This window comes from Polyodon spathula, chromosome 27 (genome assembly GCF_017654505.1).
Source record: "Polyodon spathula isolate WHYD16114869_AA chromosome 27, ASM1765450v1, whole genome shotgun sequence".
NCBI classification, from domain to species: Eukaryota; Metazoa; Chordata; class Actinopteri; order Acipenseriformes; family Polyodontidae; genus Polyodon; species Polyodon spathula.
The window spans coordinates 4,320,466-4,344,057 of NC_054560.1; the positions used below are offsets into that span (position 1 = coordinate 4,320,466).

Genomic DNA, 23,592 nt, shown 5'->3' on the forward strand with positions numbered 1-23,592 from the left:
CCCACAATCCCTTGTGAGAAAGGGACAGACTCCTGCAAGTCACACTGGGTGGGAATACTTTTAACGGTGCTTTGAGACTTGTGTACCCGACACTGCTGTTGTGAGTGGAGAAAGCGAGTTAAAAAAACAATATTAAATTAATTTGAAGTGGCTCGGTCGCTACGCAGGCTGAAACTGCCGTGTGTGCCCTAGAGATAGAGAGGTAAGATCCTGAATAATCTCGTCCCTGCTTGGTAAGCCAGGCGTGTTGTTGACATGTAGGCCTCGCTGCTGTCAAGGCAGTTAAACTGTACAGGTTGCAATGCAAAACAAAAACAAGTGTTTGTGATCTTATTAACTGCAAGGAGAATGAGTCTGTCGGTGTCAGTTTGCATCGACAAACCAGCTTATTCTGGAAAGATAAATCTGACCGTTTCACGTTTTGTTTCTCATTCTTGCCTGTTTAATATCTTTAGACTGAACCTACTAACATGAGTGTTCGTGTACTTTCTTAGGTGTTGTATATAATTCTTTGTTTAGTTGGTGTTCAAAACACCTGCAAACGTAATAAATACCAGCCATTCTTATTTGGTCTCTAGGAAGTAGTACATGAATGCATCTGTATAGATTTACAACTCGTACCTTTAATATATAAGGACCAAGTTAATGTATTTGATTATTTGTATTTTTATGTATGCTGTTTACAGCCCAGCTACTGTGCATGCAATGTGTTGCCCTACCTTAGAAATGGGAGACTGACAAATAAACCCAAGGACTGTTTTATGTGATACCTGTCGCTAAACTTGGTGTCAGTTTATTTAAGAGACAGGTGACACTCGGATAAACACTAGCAGCCTGCATTTTGCAGATAAGGACAGTGCTTTTGCAGGCACTGGTTAAGAGAGATGCTGCTTTGTGTCCACAAGGATTTACAAAAGCACCTTGGACTTGATAGTTACCTTAGTACTAGGTTTTATTGACATTCTCATGGAAGACGATCTGGCCTTATCTCTTGGGCTAAATGTTTTATCCTTTCAGTAATAAGAGTTTACAGTTTGGGGGCAGCGTTGACTTGATTTTTCCCAATGGTTCACATTTTGTTTTGCATGCTAAGCAGTTATTGCACATTATTTTGTTCTGTGTGGTAGGCTAGCTTGTCAGTTATAACTGGGACAATATCCCAGTCGTGGCCTGCGCTGTAGAGGCCAGGCTCAGACACTGACTCACTGTGTGACCCTGAGCAAGTCACTTAAGCTCCTTGTGCTTCTTGTAAGTGACTGCAGCTGATGCGCAGTTCACACACACTGTAAGCATGCTTGGGTAAGGGCGTCTGCTAAATACATAAATAATATTCAAATTGTACAGGGCTGAGTTCAAGTAGAAAATGCATGCATGCACTTGGTGAAAGATTTTAAGTTTTTTTTTTTTTTTTTTTTTTTTTTGCTTTCTAAGCTAAAATTCCATAAATTAGTTAGGACTGCTTCATTGTCCTAATGATTTTCTCTAATAGTGGAAAGCAATGACAGATTGACTGGGTCAGTCAGAGTTGAAGAGGCAGATGTCGTCAGGACAGTTGGGAATGGCTTACAGGCTCTGACCTTCTCAGTCATGTGTTGGTGAGGCTGGTTAGCTGGCTGAGCATTAGCACGCCTATCTCTGCAGCTCCAGCTTTTTAAAACCGAAGATACCCACAGTGCCAAGTACTCTACAGATATTTCCCTGTGTTTTGGTATGGTGGTATTTGACACTCTGAACCCAAGGTTGTAAAATTTGTGGCGTTCAATCCTCAACAGCCCTATTGTTATGCTACAGTCTAAATACTGGAGCTGCTATGACTGGAATGGTTGAAACTGCTATGCAGTCGAAGTCTTATTTCCATCCCTGTGCAGGAAATGGAGACCAAGAAATTATGTTTTTGGTGTTAAAAGGAGAGGACAGCATAGTTCGATCGAATGCTTATTGCATACAGTTTGTAGGTTCAGGAGGCAAGATAAACATGATCACAAGAAGTTCATAGGAAGTTATGAATTTTAGATTGTATTGTAAATTATCAATGCCTTTGAGACAAATGGCACAGCAACAAAGCAGAGTGTAAACTCCTTCACTGGTTTTTAACGTGTGTCTCTGTGTGTGTGTTCCACTGTCGTTGCTGTGCCGTTTTTGTAGGCTTCTTTTTTGTGTCAAAAAAAGTGTCTGTGTCGAAGTTAATCACAGAAGCATGCTGATACCAGAGCAAGTGATTGAATTTCAAAGGAGGGGCTGATTGTGTGGGTGTGGGAGAAGAAAAACATGATTTTCTTGCCTTCTTACCTCCACGATTAAGCAGCTGATAAGTTTAGGTGTAGCGTTTTGGCTGCAGTGTAACACTGTGCTCTACCGTGCCTGAAGGAGGTACGAATTCAGTCTGTAAGCATTGCAAGCTTTAAGAAAGCATGCATGCATATTCTTTCCAATGTGTGAGATAGAAAAACGTAAAACACAGTGAATTATTTTATTTTAGATTTTATTTTATTTATTTATTTTGTTTGGCTTGTAGGTTTCGTTAATAAGACAGAGCCATTCTTTGTTTGCTGTCACCTTTGAAAAATAAATCGAATGTAATCTGAGTTCTGCATGCAAGCTTAAGACGACTGTCAAAGCTAACACGGGATGTCAAGTATAAATTAAAAACTGCTGTATATTTCTCGCTGTTCATAAAGTAAAGTTTAATTACTATTATTTGTTGTTGAAACTGGTGTGGAACTGGATTATCGGGATCCGAACTGGAACCTGGGTCAATGCAGTTCAGGCACAGACCCAGTAGCACAAATCTTGTTCTACCTTCCCTAATGTGGCATTGTGCAGTCTGAGTGTTAATAGGTCTCTGAAACCAGCTTTGAATTTTTTAATTTAATCAGAATGATGGATTTGATTCGTACCGAGTGTCCTGTACAGAGATTGAGGTGATTGCAAAATCCTGGCAGTTGTTATCCCGGTTTATTGTCGCTCGCTGTTTCGATCCACAGGGTTAACTGGGGTCAGTAGTTCACCCTAGCTTTAGGATGACCTTTGGTAGGTCTCCTGAATTAAATTAGATGATAACACATTCTCAACGGTCCTTTTAATACACATTTTGCACATTTGAAATGTATAACTTCACTTTAGGTTCAGTTTAGGAACTGTTGTTAATAGCACAGTTTTTTTGTTTGTTTGGTTTTTTCTCCCGCACAGTGACCCACAGCGTACATGTTACTTTGCATTTGCACTGGGAGTCTATTTGAGTTGAGTATATTGTTAGGTGAAACTGTACACAAGCTACTGTAAGCAGGTATTCATGTGTTTTGTTATTCTCCTCCACAGGGAGTCACATAACCTGCAGTGGGGATATAGGGTTGCTGGGAAAACAGACAAACATTAATTGCATGATTGTTTGTTGCCGTTTTAATCACGTGAACCGTATTCAGCAGTGCAGGCAATAATGAGCAACGCATCGCAAGAACACATTACAATAACAGGAGACATCTGCATCTTCCTCATTGTAAAGGAAAAAATGATTATATGACTTTTGCAGAGTCTTAGTTTCACATTCTCGGTGCTGTAAACCACTTTATTGTTAGAAATCACATTACTGAAACTACTCAAGAAGTCACATTACTGTGTTTTAAGGGATCTTTGCTCTGTGGTTACTATAGCTTCCAGTTTTAATGTACTTGTCCTGCCACCGTGTCACTGTACATAGAAGGAGCCTTTTTAGCAAAAGCTCAGAGGACTAATTACTGTGAAGGCTGACATTTTAAGTGATCTAGGCTTTTTAAGACCTGCTCAAATTATGCATTGTTTTTATTTGCATTAAGTAGACAGTAGCTGAATAAATCTTCCTCTATAAAACAGACTGATGTAAAGATATTTCATGTAAAATACTGTAGTTTCCAATTTTTGTGTTTTGGAATTTTGACTTTTTAACCAACTTTTCATCATAATAACTTATTAACCTAGCTTTTTTTTTTTTTTTTTTTTTGCTGAGAATGCTTCAGTAATTCTACCATTCGGATGTTCTGAGCAGTGGGAGTTGATGTTTTTTTTTTTTTCATTCATTTTTCTAAGAAGTCACCTGCTTGACACGTGCTCTTATGCAAGAGCTGCCCTGTAGAGAGAACCCTTTAGAAGACAAACAAGAAAAATGAAACTAGAATTAAAAGTGAAGCCTGTGTTCTTTCTGTTGTTTTCCCAGACTGTGGCGTGAATGTCCACAAGAGTTGCAAGAACCTGCTGGGTGAATGTAGCAGCAGTAAACTTAAGGTAGGCATGCAACTATTGCACTTCTGTCCCAGTTTGGGATTTGCTTTCAGCTGTTTGTCGAAAACATGCTAAAGCAACGTTGCTAATGGAAGCGCAAGTTATCGACGTTGCAAATTTGAAGGATGTGCCAATAGACGTTTTGTAATCATGTTAAAACCAAGAGCAGGTTAATGACAAAACAAAGTCTTGTTTGCTGTGCTGAAGGAAAAACGTAAGAACCAGCTGATGTGGTTGTTCAATGTTAGGTAGGATGCTGCATGAAAAGATAAGAGCTGGTGTTTGCTAACACTAGTATTGTAGATGACACCCCCTTATACTGTGCGGTAATATGCTGTTAGGTATTGCAGTCCAGACCAAGCATTGATTTGGGCACAGCCTATTTATCTAGGGGTGCAAATCAGTGTTTGATAAATAAACCTTGAGCCCTTTGAACCTTTACATTGTTCAAAATGCAGTGCTCGCCCTTCATAACGCTGCAGTGGGGAGCCATAGTTACAAGACAGTGCTATTTGTGTTCCACCTCATAACGAGTATAACAGGGCTGCTGTAATGGCATTATGGAGCAAATGGGAGCTACAACCCTACAGTGCTATAACCGATTCCACACTGTAATGAGGTGTGTTATATATATATAAAACGGGTGAGCACTGTATTACTTTTCTATTAAAGAAGTACATTTGACATATATATAGATGTAGATATAGATAGATAGATAGATAGATTCCATTTTGATATAAATAATCTCTCTCAATAGATCAATTGCTAGACTTTCAGTTATTAATATTGTTATTTCTCCTCAGAGAGAGTCCCAGAGAAACCAGACTCCTGGGTCTCCACAAAGCACAGGACACAACCAAGGCAAGTGCACTGTGAAAATACACAGGGTTGTGTGAGGGGTGCATTCGCATGAACTACTGGCAGGACAGTAGCAATATTGCACATCTGATCACAAACTCATTCGTAAGGGTTATTGGAACAGCAGACCTGATTTTAAAAGTCAGTATGTGTGGATGAGAAACCCTGATGCTTTATTGCAAGCCCTTGTGTTTTAATGCTTTCTCCCGGTTCTGTTAATACTAAGTTTGATCAGTAGGTTTGCTGATTTGGTGTGTAACTTGAGTGGTTAGGTAATTATGATTGCCATCTCCAGTTATACAACAGCACAGTTTATCGGGGCGGTTCTTTTGTGTTATGCAGTCAGACAGCAGCTGCAGTTTCTACGCAGGTTCCTGTTTTTGTTTTGTTTTAGAAGGTTCTGGGGTAATAGGTCAGTGAGGATGGATCAGTTTGCACATGGAAGTTCGAAGCTGCTAGACAGAACTGCAAGTGCATTCTGGGAGGTGATATAATTGCCAGGTTGTTGAAAGCAATGTGATCAAAGGTTTAGATCTGTTAAATCCATTAATAGAATTAAATTAATGGTGCCGTTTTGTATTGAACTTGTCCAAAATACAGACATCATTGATCGTGCTGTTTTCATTGTAGAAAGTAATGCCCATCTTAATTGTAGCACAGCATGACACTCTGTGTGTTTGCCACACTCCTAAGAAAACTCATCTGCAGTAATGAAGGGGCAGCATGCATCGTGTTCTACCTCAGTGGAGACGAGACACCCTCTATTTCCAGAAAGCTCGAAAGGCTCTCATAAAATCCTGAGCCCTAATTCAGATCGGCAATTTCGTTGCAAGCTCAGCCTCCCTCTCTGGAGCACAAGCTGGCTTTAGCAAAGTGCAAAGACAACGATGAGAAAAAAAGAGGTTTATCCAAGCAGCCCAGGCTCTACTGCGGAACAGTCTCCAAAGAACTGAACAAGAGCCTTTTCATTCGGAACAAGCTCCTCACCTCCAGGATCCAGGAAGCTTTTGATGGGCAGAGGATGGGTGATTTGAAAGCTATGTTTCCGATGCGCTCCCCTGGTGTCTTGCTCTCTAACAATTTCCTTTTCTCTGTAGCCGGCTCGTTTCTGAAGGAACAGCCCCGGAGTGCCTTCTCGGGTCCTGATGGCTCCTGTGCTTCCTCACGCAGTCAAGGCATGACCATCACACAACGGGGAAGCAACACTCAGCCCACAACCAGCACCTCTGCCACCCACTCCAATACATACGGGTGAGTATCTGAGTAAAGGGGGGTGGTCAAAGAAGGGCAATTCAGTGCATTTGCTACTGAATCCACCTGCAAACTTGAATTCACTGTATTGTTTCTGTAAATGATAAAACGTGGAAAGAAGTTTTATGTTTTAAACTTCATATCTTGCAACATCAAACTAGGGGTGTGCTCTGACTCCACAAGGCTAGAGAACATACATGCATGTGTGTGTATGTGTATGTATATGTATATTTGTGTGTGTGTGTGTGTGTGTGTGTATATATATATATATATATATATATATATATATGGGTTAATTAAGGTTCAGTGGGTTGTTCAGTAAAGGAAAACTGATGGTGCTGGCTGCAGTGGTTTACTCTTGCTTGTCTTGCAGATCAATCACAGGAGAGATGGAAGAGATAGATGGGTTTATAAAACTAAAGCAACAGTCAGAAGATGCTGTCTCTCTGGCTCCGTCCACAACAGAGTCCATTGTAGTCGAAGGTGAGCAGTGTACTAACTGAAATCAATATGTATGGTGTATGCTTTTATGCGCAATGTAAATTAAAACAGTGTTTTATATTATTCCAGTCTTAAACATTACTAGACTCTCTAACTTCCCTGAAGATTTGAGCTACAGTATATCAGTTGCCACACTGTGATATATAATATGAATACGCTGTTGCTAGAATGAGTACGGTGATTCCTTCATGTTTATAGTTTCTGGTGTTAATCTGTGAACGTAGTGTGCATGTTTTATGCAGTGAACGTGTTCCTCTTCCGTTCCGTTCTCTAATAATGAATTAGCAGATAAATGATCATTGCTAAAACATCATGGATAATGTCACAATGACTGTTTATACCCCCCATCCCTAACCTGTATAAAATATATTTTCTTCTCTACAGATGCACAGTATGCATCTCTTCGGGGGGAGCTGGAAGTAGATGCCCAGGACATTGAAGCAGAATCATGGAGTCTGGCTGTTGACCCCGCGTACTTAAAGAAACACCAGAAGGAGGCGGTGAAGAGACAAGATGTTATACATGGTAATCTGTGTCTCATGTACAAAAAAAATTAGACACTGCTAAGCAGACTTCATGAGAGTTTCTATGAAACAGCAGACGGGCTATTCAATATTTATTGCCATGATTGTCTGTAATAGTTCCCTGCTTGTGTGAAAAGTTCAGCCATGTCTACCATTTATCTTCTTTTCACTAGCGCATAAAGCATGTCATTTTGAGATCCAGCTGGCACAGTAACAACCATTTCCTCCTTCTGATTAGGGACTTGTTATCCCAGCAGGATTTTGACAGCTTTTTAATCTCTTCGCAGTCATGACTTCAGTTCACTTTAATCTTTCAGAGCCTTCTCACTAATGGCCCTATTTGCTATCTGCCAGGCACCCATTATTGATTTATTACAGGGGCATGCTATGTTAAAAGTGAGCAAAGTGAAGTAAAACACAATCCTTTATTACTGAAGATGCACTTAACTTTGCAAAGATGGGAGGTGGTACTAGTTTGCGTATGCCTAACTGGCTTGATCTTATTTCTGGACTCCCCTCTAGAGATGCAGGAAGGCCTTAATAGTTTAGTTTAGGCACATTGTCTAGGTAACAAGCACAGGTGTGTATTATTAAATGCCCAAGTAAAATCAGGAATGGGTCAAACTGCTGTGCAACAGGTCTTATTGCCATCCCTGCAGTTTGCATAGAAAGGACCTAAAACAAAATCTCAGTAAAGTACTTGTTCAGCAATGTACCTTCAGCAGAAAGGCCAACCCACCCTGTTAAGGACACATTGCGTTGGCCCCTTGACTGGCCTTAACAATAAGGTTTCACTGTATTATAGAAACAGGTTTCTTCCCCATTCTGTGCAGGGATAGAAATAAGACTCCTATTGCATAGCAGTTTTACCCATTCCAGGTTTTACTACAAGTTTGATTAGTCACAGTGAATAGGTAAACTCATGGTAAAACCAGGAAATGATAAACTGCTATGCAGTGTAAGTCTGTTTCCATCCCTGATATGGAAAAGTGAAACTCTATTGATCTGTGATTCTTGCAGAGCTGATCCAGACTGAGATGCACCACGTCCGGACGCTGAAGATCATGCTGAGCGTCTACGTGCGAGGAATCAGGGAGAACCTGCAAATGGACGACAGCAAGGTGGAGAAAATCTTCCCTTGTGTCGAGAACCTCTTGGAAATCCACAGACTGTTCTTATCCCGGTTGAAGGAAAGGCGGAAAGAATCCTTGGAGGAAGGGAGCGACCACAACTACGTCATTCACAGGATAGGTGATATCCTGGTGTCGGAGGTAAGACAGGCTTTTTAAAATGAGAAACACTGAGAGGGTCTGTTATGAATCCAAGTACTGTAAATTCCGTATCAGTCAGTCGTACAAGTCCATTTAAACTCGACATGTGAAGTTGGTGAGAAGCTGTGGAAGTAAGCATTGTACAAATACTGAGAGATGGGGAAGGAGAAAGCATGGCCACACAATTCACATGGCCACAAGATTTCTTAAATAAAAGTCTTTGTGATTTCTGCATTTGATTAAAAAAAAAAAAAAAAAAAAGTGTTCTGTTTCTTTTGTAGTTTTCTGGAGAGATTGGAGAGAAAATGAAGGAGAGCTACGGGGAATTTTGCAGTCATCACAGTGAAGCCGTCAACTTTTATAAAGAGCTGCTACAGAATAACAAAAAGTTCCAGAACTTGATTAGGGTAAGGAAGAGGCATCTTCCCCAGCTTTAAGACAAGATATATGACCAAATAAAATACGTCTTTAGCCCTTTTCTGGGTGTCTGCATCCTTTTTAAATAATCAAATGTCTGTATAGAAATGTGTGTGTTTTTTGTTTTTTTTTCTTGCAGAAAATCAATAACCTGTCTATAGTAAGGAGACTAGGAGTGCCGGAGTGTATCTTGTTGGTCACTCAGCGCATCACAAAGTATCCTGTATTGGTGGAAAGAATTATACAGAACACGGAAGGTAATGAAATGAGTTTTAATTTTAAAAAAAGTGCCAGATTCACTAAGCAATCTCAAATGAGTTAGTAAGAGGGTTATTCAGCTAACTTGTTGCATTATGCCCATTCATGTATAATGTGAAATCGTTACACTAGTGGTTTCAAGAAGAAAATGTCATGCTTTCAGCTACACACAGTGACAGTCCTGTGCAAGCAGGGCTTTTTTTTTTTTTTTTTTTTTTTGCAATTAAATTTAAAGGCTTTTCATAGGTCAATCTGTCGTCGCAGGGATTATTTTTCCAATAAATTAGCCCATCTTGGAATTGCCCAGCACTACTTTATTGTGTTGTGTTGGGGGCTATTAAAATCTAAATGAGCGCGCAGCTTGGAATCCCCCTGTGCTAGTTGCATTGTATTTGTTTGTGTTTCATAAACCTGATTTTATATAAAAAAAGGTAACTTTTTTTTTTTTTTTTTTTCTTTAGTTGGTTCAGTAGACCACGAGGAGCTGACTCGAGCTCTGGGCCTTATTAAAGACACCATCACACAAGTCGATGCTAAAGTCAACGACTACGAGAATAAAACAAGGCTTAAAGACATTGCCAGCAAAATGGAGCCCAAATCTTCTGGGAAATTCAAAGACGGGCGCTTGTTTCGCAAGGAGGAGATACTGAATGGGAGACGACAGCTCTTACGTGAAGGAATGGTTTATTGGAAAGCTGCTTCGGGGCGTCTTAAAGGTAATTATATAGACTTATTTTTTCTAGAGTCTTCCTTGTCCTTCCTAATAAACAAGCAGAATGATGTACCTTATTCTTTTCCTTGTCTGTTTTGTTTTAGATATTCTGGCTGTGCTTCTTACTGATGTGCTTTTGTTAATACAAGAAAGGGACCAAAAATATACATTTGCTACTGTGGTAAGTGTTTAATTACCAGTGTTCTGTAATATTAGGAACTTATAAATACATTCTGTCAAGTTTTTATTGTCCTTTTTAAATATCAAGTACATACTTTAGTGACCTCTGCTGGATAGTAGGGGGAACAAGGTGGGATTTTAATAGAACTTTTAAAAACAAAGCTGTAGATTTTTAATGTACTTTATTAATTGTGATTGGCACAAAAGAAAAAACATGTATCACAGCGAATTTAATGCAAGCGCCCATAATGTCTCTGCAGGATAGCAAACCGTCCGTGATCTCCCTGCAGAAGCTAATTGTGCGAGAAGTGGCCCACGAGGAGAAAGCCATGTTCTTGATTTGTGCCTCCTCGGCAGAGCCAGAGATGTATGAAATTCACACTACCTCCAAAGAGGAGTGCAACACCTGGATGAACTTAATTCGCCAGGCGGCAGAAAGGTAACAAGCGGCCAGCAACTCCTCCATAACCAACGAATCACAAATTCAGAAGTAAAGCTGTTTATGTCAAGAACTTTACTGTCAAAGTTGCTCATGAAGATTCATTGATGTGCTCAATGTAGGCTATTGGTTCTTCTGTACTTTAATATAATATAGGTTTGATTTTAATTTTAGGTGCAACCTTTTGTGATTTATTCAGGGTTCTATATGAGTTGACCGGTGATCTTTTTGAAGTGTTTCTGTATTTAGGTCACATGATTTAGTCACATGATTCTTTTATTATTATTATTATTATTTTTCCAAGTTGTCCTGATGTAGAGGAAGGAGTTTCAAGTGACCCGGAGGAAGAACGCAGACTGGCTGAGGCACGAGCCCTTAAATTAAAAGAATTCCAAGGTATATGGTTGGGATGGGAAACCTTTGTATTTTCACTAAGAACAGGAAAAGGTTCAAAGTTATATGCTAAATATTCATGCAAGTTAACGTTAAAAGACATGAATTCTGTAGCCACATTTATTATCTTTACGTTGTGTGTTACCATCTCATTATACATATGTAATATGTTTATGTAGTTATTTGGTGTGCAAGCTGTTGGTAAACTAAGGACATCGCTTCTCTAAACCGAACAGGTGACAAAACAAGAGGAAACGATGCACTGTGATTGTATTCCAATGTGTTTGTTTTGTTTTTTTAAACCAGAGCGCCTAATGTCTAAAGACAGACAGATTGTGCAGAGCCTGAGTGAGAAGCTGCAGATCTTCACTGAGATCTCAGAGGTGATGAGCGGGTTCGAAGACTCTACTCAGGGGGCGCGCTCCCGGCTGCTGGTGCGTGGAGACCCCTCTGACACGCTGCTGGGGGAGCAGCTGCTCAAGGGTGCCGTCACTGAAGGTACGGGGAGTGAAGAGGAAATCCGGGAAATGTCGTAGCAGTTTGACATATTTCTGGTTTTCCAATGCATGTGAAAGACACACTTGCAGCCACTGAAGCTTAAAGTGGACTATAGCTAAAATGATTGCTCGATGTTCATCTGACTACAATAAAGGCACCTGGATTCTGTATTTTAGAACAATTTTTTTGTGGTGGTGGTTTTTGGAAGTATACATACATATTGATCCCACAGTACTGTTTGACACATTCCTGGTTTTATTTATTTAGATTAATTGTACCCTCTGAGATTTGTGTTGGCCAGTCTATATTGACTTTATTCTAATAGTTAAAATAAAACAAATCCTTTTCAGCTAATTGAGTTTTGAACGTTTTATGTATACGTGTAATACCCTGCTCCCTTTTAAATAGCTGGTTGAAAGTCAGCATTTTTTGAATTGTTGCTTCTCAGTTGAAAATCTTCAGAACCTGCTGATTTCCCATGGGAGGACGAGCTGGCAAGCTGAAGACGGACTGGGGTCCTCAGGGTTACCACGACGAGCAGAGACATTCGGAGGATATGAATCCAGCCCCACTGTTGTGAATAAAAGTAAGTCTGTAATTCTTGACACAATGTACAAGAAGTACAAATATATGTAACAATCATTGCATTTATTTCTTTTTTTCATTTTAAGACCTGGTAAACCACATGTAATTTAGCTTGAGCAATTGATTGCATATGGTAGTACACATGATTGACTTGACTTGAAATTTCTTCAACCTTTTTATTTTTTTTCTTGGTATTATAAGTATATATTTTGATGTTAACTGTCATTGCTTTTCCTGCAGATGGCAGCATGAAGAAAAAGTCTTACACTGTGTCCTACACTGGGGAACACAAGCTAAGAGAAAGGAGAGGCCAGCTGACAAGCTATGACCCCGAGCTGCAGGACCTGTGGGGTGATGAAGCAGCGCAACAAATGGTAACCAATTCCCATCATTCAGCACTTAATACACATATTTGAAAATGCTAGCAATTCACTTATTATTACCCAGTTATATTATACAATACTATAGGCATAGCGTTTTGGTCCAGTGTTTTCAATATTAAGTTTTTATGTATTTTATTTTCAGGCTGATGAAGTACCAGAAAAAAGTTGGCATAATGTGTGGAGCCCTCCCTTTCACGAATCGGAGGTGAATTCTTGTTGCATTGCAGTAATAATTTATTACCTTTTTCGTAGCTTATTCCTTTTAATTTTATTGCCGGTGACATCATCCAAGCACAAGTATTGGTTTTCAAGTACGATTGCAACAAATGGGTTCTCTGCACACCCCTAGCCGAAACATTTGTCACTAAATATATTACATTTTCTTTAGTGTTTCTACATTTTAGTCCTCCACACCCAATTATAGAATAAAAAAAAAAAAAAGGTAATGTTACCATCCAGCAAACTGTTTATGCATTTGTATTTTCAATGACAGATCCGTAAACAGTAAACCAGACTATATACTACTTTCTTACGTGATCTAGTGTGGACAAATACTTGAGTCTTGAGTGAAGTACACTGCTGTTACAGCTGGGATAGCAGCGGTTTGGAGTGTGTTGCTAGGCTATGACACGTTCAAGGATGTGTTCACCTGAACCCAGGGATTGTGTTACTGCCCTGTAACCTGTTGACAAGCCAGCCGGTATTTATATTGCACCATATATGCAAACGTGTTGAAGGGCTTTCTTTTTTTTTTTTTTATAATACACGGAACAAATGATGGGAACTCATTAACTGTGTAGTAAAAAAATAAGTCTGTTGGCATGTGTTTGTTTTTAGAGAAGCTTTCAATCCATCTCTGGTGATTGCTGTAACAAACATTTGAAAAGAATCTTGACATACAGTAAACAGGGTGGTTAGAAAGTACGTACCAGTTCAACGCACCATGCCTTTGATGTGGTAAACGTACTTTCTAATCACCCTGTGTATCTGTCTGTATGAGTGATGTCACCTGCTTTGGAGCAGAGCCTTTTGCATTGGCTGGTATTGCTAGCATCATCATGAATGCAACACGTCTAGAAGACATTATACAATATAACTAGTTTAGTCGCAGTCTGCAGCCCTGCGTCATAATTTCTCATTTCTCTGGGATTCAGCGGCACAAACAGTTCAATACATTGTGATGGTGCGATTTGAGGGAGTATTCTGGTTGAGGAATCATGTTGTCATAAAGAACAACTACAGGTGCGTACCAGTTGCAAGCCTGTCACTTACCAGGTCTGGAACGCGGACCATAGGCTGAAAACCTAGATGTATAGTAGCAGTTCGGCACTCCACGTTGTGGAATTGCCAGTAATCAGCTGGTTTTGTATTGGGGCCCCAGTGCTTTCTATAAATATTTATGTTCCCTTGCATGTGCTAAAGTAGTTGACTAATCTGTAAATCTGCTTTTTTTTTCCTGTAGTTTATTCAGTGTGTGCAGACCTTGTCACAACTGCTTTACAGTCTTCAGGTAATTTCCCTTCTTTTATTTTATGGTTATATACTTGAAATAGTTTCTAGCTAAAGCGATTTGCACAATGTTTGTTAGACGACAATACAGACACCTGGACTCTGTAGTTTACATATATGATATGTATGCATAAATATTGTGTTACTGTGTAATTCATCAGCTTTAAACAGTAATATTATACATACACACACATACAGCTATGGCCAAAAGTTTAGCATTACCTAGAATTGTAGGATTGAAACATAATTTAAAGAAATGAAAACTATATGAACATAATTTTAGATGTTTTATTTAGCAACAGGTAATCAAAGAAACTGCAAAATGATATCGCAAGTGTCTACTGGAAGCCATAATAGCAGTACAGTATTTCATGTTAGATTTTGAAATGTCACATTTTTTAATTTGTCAGTTTTTTGTTAAGTATATGTAAACTACAAAGCGGTATGTAATTCGGTTAATGTGACATTATTCAGCCTGTTTCATTCGACTTTATGAAGCAAAATGAGTTTGTTCTATGGGGTGATGCAAAACTTCTGGCCATAGCTGCAGAAGTTGACTTGTCAAAATGTTTGACCTTTTTAAAGTAGTAATCGATATTATTAGTTCAGTAACTTAATTAATCAGTTTATAAAAAAAAAACACGCTAACGCTTCTCCCTGTATGTCAGGCCATCATTGCGCAACAAGACAGCTACATGGAGCTCCAGCGAGCGTCTCTGCCGGACCGGGACAGGCAGAACCGACTGCGGGGCAACGGGCTGCTGGAGCAGGAGAAGCAGCGCAATTTCGAGAAGCAGCGGGAAGAGATGGCCAACTTCCAGAAGCTACAGAGCCAGCTGCGCCTGGAGCAGCAGCGCTGGGAGCGCGACCGGGAGAAGCAGCGACGGCTGGCCGAGGTGGAGGAGGAGAGGCTGAAGGAGCGCGAGGAGGAGTGCCGGCAGCTCCAGGATCGGCTCCGGAAGGAGCACGAGGAGCTGGAGAAGCAGCGGGAGAAGTACCAGCAGGACCTGGAGCGCCTGCGGGAGTCCACGCGGACCGTGGAGAAGGAGAGGGAGCGGGTGGAGCAGCAGAAGTGGAATCTGAGGAAGCTCAAGACCATGTCCTTTGCACCAGACACGTCACAGGTAAGAACCCCCCGATTTGAGACCTCAGCTGCGTTCTGCAACTGAAGTGCAGGGTAGGTATTTGGGGAGGGTTAGGGTTTTTTTGGAATGACATTACTTTTTTATATGCAAGACAGCTAAATCATGTATGTTCGCAATGTTGTAATGACAAAGTGTTACCACTCGTAGGCACCTATTGCACAGAAATGTAAACTGGCTGGATTTTTCAAGTATTCTACTTCTGTGTTAAATGGATACAGTATTACAGTACTCCTGAGTGTGCATTATGATATAAAACACAATTTAGTCAGAATATGTACATTTTGTCAGATTTCCAAAGTGGCTTGAAAAGGAATATTTATCAAATGTTATCAGGTATCTGTAAAACTTGTAAGCAGAAGATGCCTTGGTTACACCTCCCATTGCCCAGATATGCGTCCCCTGGGGGTGTTAATCATTTTTTAATAGCTTTACAGAAACTGATATTTTTTTTTTTTTTTTCTTAACTGGCAATTTGACATATTGTGCAAGTTGCTGCCTGCCTTCGTTTGTGATGGCTTCCAATTAAAAATAATAAAACTTGCGGTTCTATAAATCATTCCTGAGTTAATATTGTACATTCTTTCATTGTCATTTTCATTTTCAACTTGCGCTTTTCTTCAAGGCCTCTGGCTGTATCTGAATTAGGTTGTGTAAGTTATTTTATCTGGGAACAGGGAAAGGCAAGGTGAAAAAGAGGAACTTCTTTATCTGTGTAGTGTTTTTAATCTATTAGTTGTTTATTTGCTTAAATAAGGACTATTAATCAAACCATGGTTAAGAGACCAGCTAAACACGACACAAATAAATTGAGGCTCTCTCTCTCGTTTGCGCTCAGAGAGAGTGAGAGAGCGAAAGCGAGCGAGAGAAGCAAGTTTTTCTTACTTTTGCAGCTCAGTGGCATCAGAGGAACATAAGCGCCGGAAGCGACACACTGCTAGTTAGTACAGTGTGCTTTAATAAGGGTGAGCTGGGTACTAGCAGAGTTTAACCGGTTTATCTTCTCCTCATGTACTTGTGAGACCTGTTTACTGATGGGCTGATGGATAACAAAGACTGTTCCGTGGGAAAATGCACTAAACTTTGTAATCTGAATATTGTTTATACCAGTCAAACAGAAACTAGCCCTGGGAGGCAAATTGCTGCTCACCACTTCATGCAATGGAACAGTTACATTTATTTAACATTTCTGAATTGAACTCTGACCACCCCCCCCCCCCCCCCCCCCCCCCCCCCCCCCCCCCCCCCCCCTTTTTCGATCAATTTATTTTTTATTCTAGCAAGTAAAGTACAGTATTTATCAAACCTTTTAACATAACGAGCATTACACACACGACACAGTCAGCTGCAATGCTAGCAGCTCCAGGCTGTTTAGCTTTTGTGGTTGCCACAGTCCCACCCTGGTAGGTTAATGCACATATCCGTGCTCTTCTTGGTATTTTATTGAGAGTTTTGAAATTACCTATAATTCAGTATGATTTGTGGTCCTCTATACATCCCAGTTTTTGATTATTGCTCAAGTAAATCACAGGTGTCAATCCGGTGTGACCTTGAGGTGGTGTTTTTGCATATCGATGACAAATAACCACTTCAATAAAACTGCTCCTGCCTGACAGTAGTGTAGCAATTGTGGATTTGTAATAAATGGAAGTGCTGTGATTTTAAAAATGTATTGTCATTTTGTAACACATCAAATACATGAATACAAACTGCTTGTTGCTGGTAATTACATTTTAAGTTGTGTAGCTTTGCTCGGGCACGTACTGTAATTTTTGCAGCAGGCAGTTTCCCCACACTAACAAAGAGACTGTGTAGTTATTCCTGGCTTGGATGTTTTCAGAACAGTGTTTTACTTCTTATCTGTGATTTCAGCAAAGCACTCATAAATATACCTTTCATGAGCGCAGTGGGGAAATAAAATATCTATTTAAGACTTTTTGTAGTAGCTTCAAAACTTGGACAGTTTTTTTTTTTTTAAACATTTTTGGGAAGTTGTAATAACTTTAGGAACCCTTAGCTTCCTTTTTATCTAGCAATTTATTTTGCATTGAGCTTGGAAATATTCTCTGGGAGCAGAACTATAGATTTTCAGGACTCATTTGAACATAAGTGAGTCGTCTCTTGTCAGTTAGTGAATAAAGCACAGTTCTTTACAATTCTGTTTGATTTTCTGTGTTTTTATATATATATATATATATATATATATATATATATATATATATATATATATATATATATATATATATATATATGTATATAAATGTATGTATTGCTGTCAGTTGTGCCAGTAGATAGTCTGAGCATTTTTTATTTTTTTTTACCTTAAGCAAAAGATTCGAAACCGAGTCATACAAGCATGTATATAAAGAAGAGCCTTTTTCTTTAAGAGCAAATGTGTATTTGTGCTAATGTAAACTTCAATCAAATGTTGCTTAAAGCAGCAGCAAAGAAATGAATAAAGGTGGTAATGATTGCAGGGTTCAGGGATCTGAAATCACACCATGCGATTACAAGTGGGAACTCATTCATTTAAAGCAAGAACTGGAACGTGGCCACCACACATTATTATTATTCTCATGTCAGTCAGGTCTTTGTGCTCCTACTCTCTCTCTCTCTTTTCTTTTTGAAACACTGCAGTGCGTTAAGGAGTACAGCTTGAAAGTTAAACAACGCAACACCTGTTTTCTCTTTAAATAATAATACAGACTCACACTTGCCAGGGAAAGCTGGTGTCACATTACAGTACATTTATTTGTGCTGTGCCGGTTTGCTGCAGATTTCTCCAGGGTTATGGCTTGACAGGTCAGGACACCTCCTTTTAAGCCCATACAGGTGTGCGTGGGATATGAATTGAATTGTGCTGTTTGAAGCAGAATGAAGCAGTGTTCAGATTCTTGGTAAAGCATACTAAAAGCTTTGAAAAGGATCTGCTTGAGCTAGTTTCTTTCCTAATGGATCATCTCACACCCATGCTTGCTCTTTGTAGAGCTTATGGTATCTTAGTAAAATGAGCTCCACTATGCAGGCATACAGTCAGGATGAGGTGATACGTCAGCATTATTTGTGTTACTTGCCTACAGGTTTACTGCATTGCTAAACTTCTGTTAGAAGGTTCTTTGTAGATTTTATTTCTCGTGGCTACACAACTCTTATTTGTTGAATTAACTATAACTGCTCTCCCTTTGGGCATTTGTTAGGTGACCTTGACCTTCTTGAGACTGTGATAAGTTTTGACCTTGCCTTGATCCAAAAAACAATGCCTAAATGAATGTATTTCAAAAGATATGACAAGCTGAATCACTGTCACTCTAAATCCTGTTGTCCTGCTGTAGCACAAAACAGTCCAGTTTGGATAAGCAAGTGTCACCAAGGGTGCATTGACGGGAAAGTGATTTTTTATTTTTGACAGTCACACGAGGCACCCTGATAAAGCTTAATGAGATGGGTTGATTTGACCTTTCATCATATTTAAAGTAGGTGTGCATATTTTAGATGATTGGCTGGAATCTAAAGATCCATTCTTGCGAAGGCGTTTGTTTTGTTTTGAGACCAAGTCATTTTTATATTGCTGTGTGAACACAAAAAGGCAAGTGCAAGGCCACACAATTTCAAACCACAAACGGCAAGGCCATGGTATACCCCGTGAAGCAGCCAGGCACTCCCTGACTGCTGTTAGCTGCTATGCTGCTGGAAGGAGATGGGTTTATACAAATAATATAACTTATGAATTGTGAGAACTGGACATTAGAGTGGATTGGCTCTCGTGTGTGTGTGTGTGTGTGTGTGTCTATAGATATAATATATATATTTCTTTTTTTTTTAATAGAGACTGGTTGTTCTTGAAGTTCTTTTTTTTTTTTTTTTTTTTTTTTTTTTTAAATCTTAATGTAGTTATGTTTTGTACAATGGAAACACTGTTTCCTTCTATGATGTCATGCTTGAATTGAGATACAGTGCAATATGGGGAAATCTGATTGTGTTTCACAGAACTGAAAGACTCCTTTCATTACCTGTGAACAGAGGAGATGTGTTTGTCAGATACCATCATAGTGTTGCCTGTATTCTACTAGTTTTATAGATCAGGTATTTCCTCTTTAATTACAGGGATATTATTCTGCATCCTGATAGCGTAGTGGAAGGATTCTCTTTAATTATTTTATTGAGGGGGTTCACTACTAGTCTTTCAGGATTTAAGATTTTTCAGAACACTTCTAGTTACTCCCAGATCAGGTTTAGTGGAAAGTAATCCACGTAGATATGTAGACTACATTTTGCCTTAAAAGAATTGCAGTCGGCAACACTTCTCATTTTGAAGCCTGTAAACCAACTGTATTTTGTAAGTGAAGCATTCGAATAGGGGTCATGTTGTCTTTGAACCCCCCCCCCCAACCCCGTGGCTGTAATTAAGATGCTTTGTTCAGAATGCTTCTTCTAGATGCAAGAACACGTACATTCCAAAAGTTTTTGAACTGCTATCTTCTGTCTTCTTAGTATAAGGTTATACTGTGTGGTTTCCAAATCGGTTTTAGCTAAATTCTGGTCTGCTGTCCATAGTTACTGTCTGGAAGTTTTATGTGTTAACGAAATCATCTAATGTCGTCTATGACATTACCAGTGTGTTTTATTTTCTCTGCGAAATCCCAGTGATTGAGACCATTCTTGACATAACACTAGGCCCTGCTTGTGCGCACCTGCCTTTCCTTAATTATACAAGTATAACTTATTTGTTTATGTTTTGATAAGAAATAAGTAAGTATGCCTAAAACACACATTTTTGTGTTTTTTATTTATTCTAGGGCAATAACCGCAGTCATTCCATCAGTTTTAATGGAGATGGGTTCCTGAACAGTGAAGGCGCCCCTCAGCTGCCAGGGAAGCCACAGGGCCGTTCGAGTCAGCCTGTGGCAGGGGCAGATTACCTGGAGCGTCCAGAAGTCTTACTGAGGCGAGAGAACAGCACGGCAGAGGCCCGGCCCTTGATGAAGTCCGAGGTGCCCATCCACCTGATCAGCACCACCAACCAGCTCCACAAGCAGACTGGTGTGCAACAACGCATCCCCACCAAGCTGGCCCTCCTCTCCTCCAAGGGCAAAGACAAGGGCAGCAGAGGCAAGGGATCCCACAGAACGGAAAGCGCAGGTCAGCGGGGGCCAACTGGAAGCTGCTGTCTTGAACTTTTTGTAGATTTTTTAATTTAGATAAACAGAGAGGTTTGTCCCATCTGCTTACCACCAGCCATACTGGCAGAAAAAAATCGCCTAGCCTGTGTTATGTTGTTCCTCTGTCCTCGCTCCTATTTGTCCATCATGTTATTTTTTATTTTGGTTGTGTTCCTTGCACTGCGAAGGCGTTTTGTTGACTGATTTTGTTGGAAAAGGACAGAAGAGTGACAAGTGAATTTTTTTTCCTTTAAACAGCTGCAGACCTGAGGCAGTTGCTACCGCTCAGACTGTCTGGAAAGGAGGACGGTACTTTAAAAACGAAGAGGTCTGCTAGTCCAAACCAAAACTTCCAACAAGGTACAGGAGACATCCCTGAAATGCAGACTGTGTTATTTTTTTGGGGTGGAGAGGAAAAATAGAATTATTTTGGAGGGGTGGTGAAGTTACTTTTTGTTGAGGTGCTTTGTTACAAATTCCTGTCTCTTTCTGCCAAATAGAGGGATGGAAATCATACTCCCGTTGGATAGCAGTTTGATCCATTCCTAGTTTTGCTGAGTTTAAGGAACACCTGTTCTTGTTCCGTAGACACTGTGGCTAATTAGGCTTGGGTCGGTGAAACTGCTATGCAAAAGGAGCCTTTATGCCCATCCCTGAAATTAGATATTTTTTATGATTTTCCAGAACCAGCAAGCCCTCCAGACAGCCTTCCCGATACCACTCATCTGCACCCACACGGTATGCAGAAACAGAACCACCAGGGATCACCACAGGCCCTCTCCCCACAGCCCAGCATCACTGAAGAGGTGACCAAGGAGGACGTCATCTTTTTCTAGTCCACCCTCAGGAGAGAGATTTCTGGACAGCTGGTCGCACATTAGAAAGATAGGCATTGAACATAATTTAGCTACTGTGGAGGAAGGGCAAAAAAGTAAAAGGTGATGTATTTTAAAACTTAAGGTACTTTTGTTTTTAAACTGCATAGAATGTATTTTAATTTTGCTAATAACCTGTGTTTTTTAATTAAGCTAGTGTAATTTTAATCTTGATCACTAGCCCATAGGTGCAGTTACCCCTGTGGTTCGTTGCATGAAGAGATTCTATTATTTTTATTTTTTTAATGGTTAATTTACTTGCATTTCCAAAGACTAAGACTTCCTGATGCAAACGAAACAGGTGGAGTTAGCTGTATTTGGCTCTGTGGGAAGTGTTTGAAATATTTAAAAAAAAAACAAAAAAAAACCACACACACTTGACATTGAAGCATTAAAACACTGCTGTGAGTTCTTGTTATTGTTGAATATATGTGCTGCACTGGTAATCGTTCTCAATAACTGGGGAGGACTTCAAGGAAAGTACGTGCAGTGAGAATACGTTAAGCTCTATGCTTGGAGATCCACGCTTATTCATGTGGTAGACAACCGTCACACAAAACATGAAAAGGCCAGCAGCACCACATTGTGATTTGGCTCTGAAATTGGTAAATCCGCTTGGGTTCGCCTACATTCAGTCAAGCACCCAGCAGAAAGCTGTGACCCCATTTGTATCGCTCTGATCGGTCTGCGTGACCAGCCTTGGTCAAGGGACAGTTGAAAGGAGTACAGGTTTAGCGGATCAGTCCTGCTGCTTTAAACTTTTAAAGTGCTTCAGCAGGGCAGTACACAGCCTCACACTGCCTGACAAACTACTTCTAGATACGACGGGAAGCACTTGGTTTGACAATTTAACAGAGGGCTTCTGAAATACTGTAGTTTTACTGTTCTGTAAGAAAATGGTTAGCACATTGTGTTCTAGCCCATATCTATCATGCACAAATCCAGACTGCCAATCCTTACGCACATTTATATGTGTAGAAATGTGTCATTTATTTATACAATACACACGCACCACTCCCCTCAACTTAACAGTGTAACTTCATGCCCAAATTATTCATTTAACTTCCTTATGAAAAGGCCAACGATTCTACTGTACTTGGTTCAAGTTTGCCAAAGCTGCAATACTTTTTTTTTTATATATATAACTGTATATTTAGTTAATTCTATTTACAACACGGGGCATTGTAGTAACACCCTAATATTGCTATTTAAAGGGTCTTTTAAAATAAATGTTATCTCTGTGCTTGGATGCTCTGCATGTGTTTAAAACAGCAACCCACTGCACAGCTTCCAGGGCTAACAGCAGTGCATTCTAGTAGGGCAGTGATCACACCCAGAAAAACTTCACGGGACACAGTGGTGCCTAAATATTTATGTGAAAACTGTACATATTTTTTTTTTTTTCCTTATTTATTTTCTCTAATAGAATTGTACTTTTATTATTGCTCGTTTTTGCTGATTTTGTTATTTGGTTACTGATACAGACGACTAGTAAATGCAGAAGTGACTGCAAACTTCCTGAATTAAAATATTAAAAGGGTGATTGGAATATACTAGCATTCGCTACTTAAAGCAAAGGTAGAACTAGAAACAAAGCCGAGTTGCTAACTGATTTGTACTCCTACCCCCCAAAAAAGTGTCGCCAAAGCTTTTAGTAGTTCCAATACTGTGGGTCTTAAAATGCTTGAAAATATAAGCTGAAACAGTTTTACTAAAGGAAATTGGTAACGCTTTGTTTTATCTTTTGAATAGAATCATTCCTTGTAACTTCCAAGAATAATATTATCAAACACACACATGCACATATAAATCTTCTTATAGCACCTTGTTGCAGTTTTCAGCATTAATAGTTGTGCCATTGTGTACTGTCAATAAATAGTGGCTTTTTTTTAAATTTGTATATTAATGCATTTTTCTGTTTTTTTTTTTTGTTTTTTTTTTTTTTTTTTTTTAAATGAATTGTTGAGCACTTTATAACATTTCTGCATGTGAAGTACTGTTCTTGGGGCGCACCCTACAAAAGCAGCAGTTGCGTTTTTATATAAATAAATATAAAAAAAAAAAAAAAAAAAAAAAAAAAAAACAGGATGCTGGAATGCAACAACAAGCAATTGTTTTTTATTTTGGTTGTTTAGCTGAAATAGTTGTGAAACTGTGCCACGTCTTAATTAGCTTCTCTAGCTAATCCCTCTTTATATATAAAGATGGTATAGTCCTGTGTATTTCTTACACTTCAGAAAAAAGGGGTTTTTAAGGAGAATAATATCTATATATTATCTATTATATATATATATATATATATATATATATATATATATATATATATATATATATATATATATATATTTCCGTATATATGTTGTAAATAATGGATATTTTCTAT

General features: G+C 39.3%; 1 protein-coding gene across 2 annotated transcripts in view; it reads left to right on the forward strand.

The window, feature by feature from the left end:
• arhgef18b (rho/rac guanine nucleotide exchange factor (GEF) 18b) overlaps positions 1-23,279 on the forward strand; it is a 38,636-nt gene extending 15,357 nt beyond the window's left edge. For both annotated transcript variants that reach the window (XM_041230836.1, XM_041230837.1), the window contains 21 exons: positions 4,190-4,257; positions 5,058-5,115; positions 6,210-6,363; positions 6,737-6,846; positions 7,249-7,389; positions 8,409-8,659; positions 8,941-9,066; positions 9,216-9,333; positions 9,796-10,050; positions 10,151-10,227; positions 10,487-10,665; positions 10,970-11,061; positions 11,365-11,556; positions 12,005-12,142; positions 12,382-12,515; positions 12,667-12,729; positions 13,987-14,034; positions 14,702-15,157; positions 19,972-20,314; positions 20,593-20,694; positions 21,019-23,279. In XM_041230836.1, coding sequence (XP_041086770.1) covers positions 4,190-4,257; positions 5,058-5,115; positions 6,210-6,363; positions 6,737-6,846; positions 7,249-7,389; positions 8,409-8,659; positions 8,941-9,066; positions 9,216-9,333; positions 9,796-10,050; positions 10,151-10,227; positions 10,487-10,665; positions 10,970-11,061; positions 11,365-11,556; positions 12,005-12,142; positions 12,382-12,515; positions 12,667-12,729; positions 13,987-14,034; positions 14,702-15,157; positions 19,972-20,314; positions 20,593-20,694; positions 21,019-21,170 — 3,257 coding nt within the window. In that variant the 3' untranslated portion in view covers positions 21,171-23,279. The remainder of the gene's footprint in view (positions 1-4,189; positions 4,258-5,057; positions 5,116-6,209; positions 6,364-6,736; positions 6,847-7,248; positions 7,390-8,408; positions 8,660-8,940; positions 9,067-9,215; positions 9,334-9,795; positions 10,051-10,150; positions 10,228-10,486; positions 10,666-10,969; positions 11,062-11,364; positions 11,557-12,004; positions 12,143-12,381; positions 12,516-12,666; positions 12,730-13,986; positions 14,035-14,701; positions 15,158-19,971; positions 20,315-20,592; positions 20,695-21,018) is intronic.
• Positions 23,280-23,592: the final 313 nt, after the last annotated feature.